The sequence below is a fragment of the Jatropha curcas genome, unplaced genomic scaffold, assembly GCF_041381405.1.
Source record: "Jatropha curcas cultivar XTBG-Jc1 unplaced genomic scaffold, XTBG_Jcur_1.0 HiC_scaffold_295_pilon, whole genome shotgun sequence".
NCBI lineage: Eukaryota > Viridiplantae > Streptophyta > Magnoliopsida > Malpighiales > Euphorbiaceae > Jatropha > Jatropha curcas.
This window is the reverse complement of record NW_028322448.1, coordinates 17,106-28,937: the sequence shown is the minus strand read 5'-3', so window position 1 is coordinate 28,937 and position 11,832 is coordinate 17,106. Positions and strand designations below refer to the sequence as shown.

At 31.5% G+C, this 11,832-nt stretch overlaps 1 protein-coding gene across 1 annotated transcript; it reads right to left on the bottom strand.

Moving 5' to 3' along the window:
• Positions 1-3,497: 3,497 nt before the first annotated feature.
• LOC149491872 (protein NRT1/ PTR FAMILY 2.13-like) lies at positions 3,498-9,601 on the bottom strand. The gene is made up of 6 exons (XM_089716991.1): positions 9,396-9,601; positions 8,504-8,589; positions 6,375-6,919; positions 5,878-6,095; positions 5,083-5,642; positions 3,498-4,377 (listed from the first exon to the last, which is right to left on the bottom strand). The coding sequence occupies exons 3-6, from the start codon at positions 6,565-6,567 to the stop codon at positions 3,504-3,506; spliced, it is 1,845 nt and encodes a 614-aa protein (XP_089573117.1). The 5' UTR covers positions 6,568-6,919; positions 8,504-8,589; positions 9,396-9,601; the 3' UTR covers positions 3,498-3,503.
• Between the last annotated feature and the right edge of the window lie 2,231 nt (positions 9,602-11,832).

Below are 11,832 nucleotides of genomic sequence, written 5' to 3'. Positions count from 1 at the left end.
GTTTAAAGAAATCATTATGACTTTTAACGTTTGATAGGAAATAAGATAATTAACAACTACTAAAATAGTTAATTTTATTGAGAAATCTTGTTTTTAAGAGAATAATTGAAAATCAAATTCAATTAATTATGAAATAATAGATTGACTCTAAATAAATAATAATAATAATAAATAAATAAAAAACAAATAACAGTGGCAGTATGCTTATCTCCAGGTACAATGATTAAATTGATGACCAATAATGGAAACTCCAACAGAGAATAACATTTGCGTCTTTCTTGATTTAAAGAGCCCATTGACTGTAACAACAATATGATATCATCATCAATTGCTACACCCACAATCACTATATCTCTCAAGCGTGCATTTCCAAATACCATATCCACTGCAGTCAAATAATTGATTGCTTTTGGTACATCAAATTTGAAAAGAATAATGATTTTAATGGTTGAAATTCAATAGTTTAATGGTTTTCGCTGAATAGCCTAAACTTGGTAACTCAGGGCCAATAAATACTTGTAGGGTTAATCATTATAATTTAGATTCATGAATTCGATTTTCTGTAATGCAAATTGAAGAGCAAGCAATAATTAATCGGATTTACTGTGGACCGTTAAAACGGATATAAACCTAAACACATCGTGAAAGTATCTAAAAAAAATGGCTGTGGCTCAATATTTATATTTTTTACATTTTTAATGGAATATTTTGACATCAGATGTCTAATAAATTGAAATTAGTGAAATATTTTATTTCAATACATCAAATCGGAAAAAGAATGGTGATTTTAGTGGTTGAGATCTAATAATTCAATGGTTGTCACACATATTTATATAAATACCCTTTACATTTTCGTAGAATATTCTAATATCTAATATCTATTTTATAAGTATATAAATTAAAATTGGTGAAATGTATTGAATTGGAAGAAATTTTTGCTTTGAAAGACAAGAAGATAATGGATCAACCACAAAAATACATAATATGCAGATGCTATGATAGTGGCAGTTTGTTCTTATATGTAATGAATTTTCAATTTAAGGATGATCCTAAGTGGGTCTAATGTAAGTGATATGTATGAAAATGGAGTCTAGTGAGGGCGTAGAGGTGGAGTCTACCTCTGAAATGGAGTTTTAGAGGTAGAATTCAGATTGGCTTTGAAAAGGAATCTTTCTACATTTCCAATCAAACTACTATTAAACAAGTGTACTAAGAAACTCCACATGTAAAGTGTGTAAAGACAATAATTGATAGGTATATATATTTTTCAATAAATATTATTCCTTTTGTTACTCTCAAACTGTCAATTTTTTTTTTTCTACTTTTACTGTTATTTTTAGAATTTAACAAGGAGTTTATTCTATTTTTACCCCCTTTGTTTTTTTACCAACTCCCACTAACACAAGAAAAATTGGGTTTTAGAAAGGAAGAAAATATGTTGAGGTGACCTGAAATGCAAATTTTATACAATTAAGATAAATTAATTATTATTATTATGCGATGAAGAAAGAAGCTGAATGTTAACTGTTTGAATAACCTATGCGGAGAAATAGTATAGTAATTTACCCACTGGGCTATCTTTTTGAGTTATAATTTCGTATATGTTAAAAATAGTAAAAACATATTGAATACATGCATACACGGTAAAGATTTTAAATAGTTGGAGGGTTGTTTTCATCTTTTAAAAAGGAACAGACAAGAAAAATAATTATGTATTTTAGATTGATAAGTACAGAAAGTGGTAAATATTTTAACTTTATTATGTGTATATGTCTGTCTTTTAATGGAGCAAAGCTTGTTTTGATGCTTGATTACAAAAGAAACCTACAAGCAACAAAGAGAAATGAATGGAATAATTATTAATTTCAAAAGTTCAAATTAGTTGCATATAAATAAATATGTAAGCAATGAGCTATTGTTTTTTGATTAAGAAAGATACATAAATGCCGTTTCAATTTCAAATATGTCTTTTTGAAGTAAAAACAAAGACGTTTACACATATTTGATATACTTGTCTTGCCTTATTAGCAAAAATTGAATAATAAGATATTTAGAAAGCAAAAATGAATTTATCGTGTCGGGATCTTTTATTAGATTTATTTGCTTGGAATATGAGTTCTATAAATAATAGACATAGTATTTTGATTTTTTTTTTTTTTTTTTTTTTAGAAAAAATGAGAAACTACGAAGAAATGCACTTTCTAGAATGAGCTACCCCAGCAATATCATAAAGTGACCATTGACGGAGACGATGACGAGAAGCTCTCGTAATATGCATTCTCATAATAAAATAAGAAATAAATTCGCCAACCAATCGTTATCGGAAGTAGCTTCCCTAAATGTACGAGAGACAAACATAATTTAATTAAGCGGCAAATAATTTTGAATTGAAAAAACTGAAAGACAAATAAAAGCAAGAATCATAAAATTACCATAAACAAGTTGGACTGTAAGGAAATTATCACTTTCAACATGAATGCGTGAAAAACCTACTGAATGAGAAAGTTTAATTCCATTAAATAACTCATTGTTCAGTTAAAATGCTAAACGCTAAATATAAGTCATAGTTTCCGTTTACCATGAATGATCAATCAAACTTGTAAAAGTTGGGGTTGCAAGTTACAACATCCCTATCAGCTACTCACTGTCATATACAATAAGTTTGCATGCTGAGCTTAATCTTTATCACGTTTAGAACCAAATCTCTCCAAAGCCAAAAATATACTAACACGTCATGTTTCCGTCCCAGTCGAAGATTGGACATTTAACAGTGTTATAAAGTTTAAAATTCAAACAGAAAAGAAGAAAATCAACATCCACCCACCACAATATTATTACTAGGTTTAATTTACAGATTAATTAAATGAAATAATAATAGCCTTTCAAAAAAAAAAAAAAAGAAATAATAATAAGTGAAAATGAGACGACAGGCAATCCTGACATGATTGTTCCGGTACATACAAATAATATATATAAATATATAATTCATTGTCACCGGTTAAACTTTCAATTACTACGTTCATGATTTGAGGATTTTATTTTATATTCTAAAATAATTTTGAGATTTTATTTCTTAATATAAATGAAAAATATTAATGTTTTTTTTTTTTTTGTTTTATCATAAATTTCGTTATGGAAAATTTAATATAATAGAAAACAGACAATGCTTAAAAGATTAGAAATAGAAAATACTTATTTTTATAAAAAATTATTAATCTCTACAAGTCATCCATGTGGAATTCCAAGACACCACACGCTACACATTCTATTATATCATTAAAAGAACAGAAAAATCATAAGCAATGCATTAATTTTGAATATTCAAATTAATTATGCATTCAGTTACACCAAATTGAGCTGAACATAAGACACATATGCCCTTGTCTCACACAACTCTGATTCATATCAAAATAGTCAACAAAAGATAAAAAACTACAATCTTTATTTTTTTATTTCCTCCACTTCTTAATTTATCTACATATAAAATACAATAAATCTGAAACTTAAGCAGAAATTTTATTGCTCAAACTTAGCTCCACATCATTATTTTCTAATTCTACAGCACTACGATTGCTTTTGTAGCTATACCGGCGAGCACAAAACAGAAAATAAAAGAAATTTAAAATTCCCATTCCCGCTAAAAGAAAATAGAAATTATCTAACTTCCCTTTATTTAAATCATTGGTTAACCAATCCGGATGGTTTCGAGTTCGAGTCACTTTATGCACTATCGTGATGACCAAACTACTAACGTAGCTCGCACCAGCAATAGAGCAAAAGAATAGGGAATTAGCTATGCTTCTCATATTTTCAGGAAACTCCTTGTTGTAAAATTCAATCTGTCCAATGAAGTTGAAAGCTTCACAGAACCCCATTAGCACAAGCTGAGGAGCTAACCACATGACTGATATGGGTGCACCGTTCGGATGCAAAATGGCTGCAGCCCTTCTTTCCCTTTCAACCAAACCAGCCACCACCATTGACAAAAGAGAGAAAATAATTCCAATTCCAATTCTTTGGAGAAGTGTAATCCCTCCTTCATGCTTAGTGATTTTTCTAAGAGCTGGTACTAATATTCTGTCGTAAATTGGAAGCCAAATAGCAATTGTTATCATAGAAATAACACCCATTGAACCTGCAGGGATTTGAAAATTGGATCCAAGGTGTCTATCCATTTTCATAGCTTGTATTACTGTAAATGTTCCTTGTTGTGATACTGAAGTGAAGCTAATAATACCTGTAGCCCACACTGGTCCAATTTTTAACACAGATTTCAGTTCTTCTACTTGTTGGACACTGCTTAGCCTCCATTGATTTGCACATGAACCGTCAGGGTTTAGGTCATTTTTCTCTATCACAGCTGCCTTGTTTAAGAACCTATAGAAATGGAGGAAAATGGATAAACCAAATTCAGTACTTTAAGAACAGTATTTAAATAAAAAAATTCTTTTTTTTTTTTTTGGAAAACATTATTAAAATTTATTCATTTTCTTTAATTAAATTTTAATTATGGGGAAAAACAGATTTAGAGGAAACAATAAAATATTATTGAGATATTGTCATTATATATATTGTATGGAGTATATTTAATGAAGTTTCGCTTCAAATTTAATGGATGATAAAGCCATCGAAAGTATTTATTTCTGTCCCCCACATTCAATCTCACAAATCTCAAGGCATACATAAGACGATTTTACATGATAAAGACAATTTTTCAAGGAAAAGTTACCATGAAGTCCCTGAAGTTTGACCAAAATTACTATTTCATCCTTATTATTTGGAAAATTTGTTGTAATAAAGTCCCTGATCCTGAGCTTTAATCATGTTAAACTAGTACTTAATTCTGTCATTTTTGTCACCAGATAATAGTTCAAATAAATAGTAACAATATTAAACAATAAGGAGGAAATATTAATTTCAGTCAAACCTCATGATCTTTATAATCATTTATCCTATTTTTTAATTACTCCCACCCTTCATTTTTATGTATAATTTAATTAATTAATTAATACTCCAATTTTCTCAAGATTACATAATAATATCAGAAATTACTCTTAGAAAATGAGTCGGAGAAAGTATTACCTGAATTGATTGGTGAGAGGGAGCTTGGACAATTCATTAACCTTTGTTGGAGGGTCATAGAATACCCTACAGCCAATCTCTCCCTCGTCAGGAAGCTGAAGCCCGCGTTTTCTATAAGCAGCAACAAAAACTTGAAAAATGGAAGAAAAGATGCTTCCTTCAGGCTTTACGTACACATAAATTCTTTGTCCGAGGAAGAAAAGAGCAAGAGAACCTATCATAAGCAGAGTAGGTATTCCAAATCCAAGAACCCAACTCACAGAATCTTGAATATAAACCACTACTGTTGAAGTAATCATAATTACAACAGTAAATGTGGTGTAATACCAATTGTAAAAGCTGTTAATTCCTTTTATTCCTTCTTCAGTTGTTGGGTCAAATTGGTCAACACCAAATGGAATACTACAAGGCCTAATTCCACCTGTGCCTATTGTTAATAGTCCTAACCCCATGAATAGAACACCCAATTGAGCTGTGGGACTTTCACAATTTATGTCTTGCTGGCATTTTGGAGGATGAAGATAAGGTAGCCATGCTGTTAATGTCACAGTCACCATTCCCTAGTGATGATCACGATAAATTAATTAGTATCATCACCAACAAGATGAAAGTAATCCTCTATTCTTAATTAAAGTGTTTATTTTATTTATTTTTATTTTTCACGAATAGCTCTCATCTTTTTAAAATACGACTTTATCTTCTGAGTGGGATATAATGTTGCTTTAGTGTACATGTGACTGTACCAATTAACAGGAACGTACATTCACGAGAGGGAGAGTGGGAAAGAGAAGATACCAAAAAAGCTGCAATGGAAGCGAAAGCAATGACTCTAAACCGGCCCACATAAGTGTCGGAGATGAAAGCACCTATGAGAGGTGCAAAATTGGTTATACCAAACCAGATATTAAGGACATTCGCTACTGAGACTTGCGACATGTGATACTTTCTCATCAAATACACCGTAAAATTTGCAAACAACCCAAAAGTAGCCAGCCTCTCGAACGTCTCATTTCCTGCAATAGGAAACCCCCACCACTTTTTTTCAGTTACCATCTTTTTTTTAAAAAAAAAACCTCATTTTGTTATTATACACAAAAAATTAAAATAAAAAAAAACTAGGAGAAAAGGTCAGTATTCCAATACTCCAGTTTCCATAATAAATTTTCATGTAAAGAAAAGAGTAGAGAAGATATATAGTAGAGTGGTTTAAGATATATAGATTATCAGGTATAACATTAATGAATACTGTATGTGTCAAAGAAAGGTTAATAGAGAGAGAGGGAGAGATTGACCTAAGATATAAGGCATGGCTCTCCATCCTCCAGGATTCTTCGTCCGAACTATCTTGGAATCAGATAAAACGTTGCCGTTTGCTTGCTTTTCTTCTGGTTCCAATATTTCTGAGGTCGATGGCTTCTGAAAGCATTTTGTGCAGCAGTATAACCAATACGAACTCCTACCCTTGTTTTTATCTCCATCCACCATTTTCTTTGAACTTCAAGTCCTGTAAACTGTGGTGATAATAATAATATAATGATATCCAGGCACTTGCTAAGAGAGTAGTTAGTTTCTTTACTTTAGCAAAGGCACACCTATTATAACAAGAAAGATTGTCTATAATATGTGTTGTTTAATTAAAGACAGAGACAAGATATATAGAGAGGGGTGGATGATTCCATTGCTGACGAAATGAAATGAAAAGATAGTGCAGTAGTGATATAATAAAGAGAGGACATGAATGTAGCTTTAGTATTTTGCTAGCTTCCCAAATTGCGAATTGCATCACTCGTGGTCACCGGCTACCGCCTACCATTTTGGTACGCGGAATAGTGGGGACCTGTACAATATAAATTCCAAAAATTATTGAAATATGTGGTGCATATAAAATTTACAATATAAGGTAAAAGATCCGATATAAAGAACAACAATCACAACCCTGAAATAAAATCACACTCTGATAGTTAAAGGACGTAAAAATATTCATGGAAAAAAAAAAAAAAAAAAAAAAAACAAAACTAGTATATTTTCCATGATATAACAACAATTGGATAATGATATATTTGTTTTTTTCACTACAAAGAAAATGAACAAAACGGTTACGTTTAAAATATCGATGGAAAGCTATACATAGTTTCGATATAAAAAAACTATTCAAGAATATTGTTATTCATTTATATAAAAAAATAATTTTATTTTATTACATTATTATCACTTACGTTTACGTAAACAGCAATTGAGATTTGAGAAAGATGAACTAGACTTGAATAAAAAAAAAAAAAAAAATCAAAGGATTAAATTTTATTTAATCACTGAATGCATGGGTTATCCATAGACCATGTGCAATGTAGGCAGCTCTATTTCCCTTTTATCTTATCATAATAATACAATTCCTTTCTACTTTTTCTTTTGTGACTTCAAAAGTTAGGTCATTACTTACGATTTGTAATCTGCATGTATTGAATTATTCTGATAAAGTTTTGCTACATAATGGAAGATACTATTAATAATTTATAAATCTTGTGGGAAATAAATACCTAAAAAAAAAATCTGATATAGAAATTGACAATCTATATATTTTACGTTGGAAAATTAATTCTTTGCGAGAGAAAAGACACATCATCAAGAAATAGGACAACTCAGAACCTTCGACTGTTTCTTTAATTGTTTTAAACCATCGTATCCTTTTAACTAATTTATAATTTATGTTGCTTTTATTTTTTTTAATAACTTCTAATGTTTCTATATTTTATGTAAAAAAAGAGGTGAAATTGGTAAAAGGAAAAATGATATGGCTGTATTTATTATTTACAACTAGTTAGGATTTTAATTAATCAATTAAACGTTTTGGTCAATTCGGGTGGTAACTATAAGGTCAATAGCATACTGGATTTGTTCGGTAAATTTAATTGTTCTAATAGATATCAGATATTTTAATAGTTGTCAGTTGTTTTACTAGTGGTTAACTCTTTTTTAAATGTTAGCTATTAGTGGTTAATGATTATATAGCGGATTAGAATAAAAGTTTTCAGTATAGATAATTGTTTGATTAGCTGTTTAATGTAAAATGACAAAAAGAGTATGAAAGCTAGGAATAAGGTAAAGACAAGTGGGTGTCAATAAATAAATTATAAACGCTAAAGGTGAATGAATATAATCTTTCATAAACAGTTTCAAACTCTAAACGGTAAGGTAATGTCACGACCCATTTCCATGGACCGGACCGGCACTAGGACCTGGGTGGGCTTAAGGCCCCCGAAGCCCGTAGTAAGCCTAACTTATTTAAATCTCACTTTCTATTCATAATTATGGATTCAGGCCCATTAACATTTTATACATATGCATCCAAATGCAGTTCATATACTTAATATGGACTTTTACTATTTGTTTACAACCCAACTGGAATACAATTGCGGAACTCTACCTTTACATTCACATCGTTATTTCTATCATTAACAATCTTCTACAATAAGTGTCTCAACTCCATAGGGCTTTCCTTCTTTCTATTACCTGAAAAAAATAGTAGGCAGGGATGAGCGCCAAACTCAATGAGTAGGGTTAGATAACCCTCTCACCCCACACAATCACACAGATGCTAAAATATTTTATCCGGTTACCGTTTAATTATATGATCATGCACTTTGTCACACAAATGGCAATACAACAGCAATCACAAGTATTATCACCTTCATATAATCACATCACGTGGAAATTAGTCAATGGCACCACCTGAATCCCCAGCGAGCCGTCCTCACACATGGCTCGCCCTCTCATACATGTGCACCAGGGAGCCGATCCCCCATACGGCCAACTGGTCTAATCCTCACTGACCAGTCCTCTCATTGTTTTTCCATTCTCTCTTTTCTTTTCCATACCAACAGGAGGCAACCCGGTGGTCTCCATCCAATCTAGATCATCAAGTGCTCACAACAGGAGGCCACCCTGCGGGCTACAATCAAATCTAGATTATCAGGTGCGCAACAACAAGAAGCCATCCTGGTTTTCCATATAATCCATATCATCAGGTGCACACGGGGGCGCCGATCTCCCATTTTCCCGGCCGACGGTCAAATTCCATATCATATCATATTCAGGATCCATATCACAGACCGTCCTCACAAACCCATGGTGGTCCACGTCATCCCAATTCCACACAAACAAGGCACAGTATATTCATAGCACAAGTAATCAAACAATTTTTAATATCAACGAATAGTGCATCATAATATGGCAATTCAACAAAATAATGCATGATAACATTTAGCCGTGAATGCATGAATGCAGGCGGATGATGCTAGTTATCTAACACTACTCACAGTTCTTTATTGTCCTTTAAAAGGACTGCCTTTTTAGCCACATGCTTCCAGCTTTTGTCCTCGCATTTTGTATTTTATAAGCCTTTAAAATAAACAAGAAAATTCTAAATAAGAATTTTAATTCAAAAACTTATATTTCACATTCGTTTATTTATTTTGGCTACCGGTCATTTAATTCACTTGTTATATATGCATATATATATCTAGGTTCCTCATTTATATAAATAACTATTCTAATTTATAACCTTCAGATAAAATCTCTAATTATTCGGTGAGAAATATATATAATGATAATTCTAATATTGTATAATATTTCTTAATACCTCAAATTTTCGTCGTCACTACTTCTTAAGAATAACTAATTTAATTCTTCATTAAGTGTTTTATTAAAAATTCGACAGCATTTCCTCTATAAACTGGACTATCCAAATTTTTTTCAAATTTTCACAAATCCACACACACAGCCCATCCATCGGGCAAATTCATATCCACTAATCCCGTCCGCCATATCCATCATTTATTCGGTCACTTAATTCACATAATCCATTATAATTAATTGTTCTATAACTATTTATTTGTTAATAAAATTCCTAAAATTTATTATTAGCTAGGAATATATTTTTTTTTGTACCAACCTTATAGTTATAATTAATATTCATAAAATCTATTTAATAATATTTAATTTAATTTACTTAAATACTTAATTAAGTTCATTAATTAATTAATTCAGAATTTATTCAAAAATTGCGGATTAAGCTTTAGAGTGTACCGATTTAAAATCAAATTCATTTCCGTGTTCCGCACGAAGAGGAGAGCATTCTGTCCCTTGAAGTCCGTCTCGCCGGCCGGTCGCCGGACCGCCGCCGCCGCCACCGTGCACGGTGGCCGGAAAATTTAACCTTCACCAAAATTGACAAACAATACATCATTTTATTCGTTTCGATGAGAGGATCACTAATATGTGTTCAAATCAAGGTGGGTGTGAACCAGTTGGCCGGAAATTGGGCGGAAAGGTTCGGTGATACCCATTTTGGGTTTTCCGATTCCGGCTATTACAGTCGACGAGGAGGCCATCAAATGAAAGAGGAAGAAGAGAGGAGTCATTTGGTACTCACCTTGTGTCCAAGGCTTGCCTGAAACGGCGTGAATCGTCGGAAAAAGGTGTCCAAAACTTCAAGCTCTTCCCCTTCAAAATAGACACAATTTCAGTTCAAATCTAAGCTATAATCTTCTTCCTCACGTTGAGTAGATATTTTTAGAGTATTCATTTGCTGAATTTGGTGGCCGGAGGAAGGAGATCGAAGGAGAGGAAGGAGGAGGAGGAGGAGGAGGCCACGCTACTGGAGAAGGAGAAGGAAGAAAAGAAAGAAAAGAAAAAGAAAGAAGAAAAGAAAAGAAAAGTGGGCCGATCCGGTTCGATTCGAATCGGTTCGGTCTGATTCAGTGATTTGGTCTCATTTCGTTTGGTTTTTCGAGTTTTCCAATCGATTTTCGGATCCTTCGTGTGGTTCTCGACAAATTAAATTGATTTTTAGGTCCGGTTTATTTATTTTGATTATTTTAGTTAGGTTCTATAACATTCCTTCAATTTACTTAATGTTAATATTAATAATCATATATATAATATATATATATATATATACATTTTTTTTTTTTTGATAAATTTCGATAATGTGTTTTGGGCTTGAGCCCAACTTCGTAAACTTGGGCTTGAATTGAGGCTATTTTATACTTGCAGTCCACATGATTAAAATTTCTGATTTTTGATTTAATAAAAATTCAAAAGTTTCGAAAATAAGAATTCGGGGTATTACAATCTCCCCCCCTTAAGACAATTCGTCCTCGAATTGAATCTAGTGGGAAAGAATAAGAATGGATGCATGGGGAATTTAAAGTCACAAGAAATTGCTTCCACTACCAAGGAGACAGCTCAAAAGCGAAAATACAGATCGAGGAAAGGCAGTGAGTGGGGTATTCGGGTTGTACTTCTACAGCCAATTATCATATTTAGAATAAAATTTCGTTCAAGCTACATAGTACCACCTAGCTGAAGCTTATAAGGAGTTTTATTACATTAATCTTCAATACTATCATCGTTCGGCTATTGGAATCTTTAGAAAATCGTTCTTTAAATAAAAATCTTATAATTAATCGAGTTTTTCAATAAAATGCTTAATATATATCTATGTTCCCCAAGATTATTTAATTTCATTTGAAAATTAAATTTTATTACCCATTCCTTTATGAAATCCAAATATATAATGTAAAATAAATTTGAAATTTAATTTATTTATTATAAAACTTGATTTATTTAATTTACATATGTTATGACTAAATATTTGCTTAATCAAAGTTGAAAAACTATTACTATAATCCAAAATTTTAAGAATTTTTTTTTTTTTTTTTTTGTAATTCCCATTGTTTATAATATCGCAGG

Excerpts from the sequence above, each read along its gene's own strand:
- LOC149491872 (XM_089716991.1), bottom strand. The coding sequence starts at position 6,567 with ATGGTGGATGGAGATAAAAACAAGGGTAGGAGTTCGTATTGGTTATAC. Across the intron at positions 6,096-6,374 it reads AGCCATGCCTTATATCTTAG|GAAATGAGACGTTCGAGAGG; the intron begins GTCAATCTCTCC and ends TTCCTATTGCAG. Across the intron at positions 4,378-5,082 it reads CCTCTCACCAATCAATTCAG|GTTCTTAAACAAGGCAGCTG; the intron begins GTAATACTTTCT and ends CCATTTCTATAG.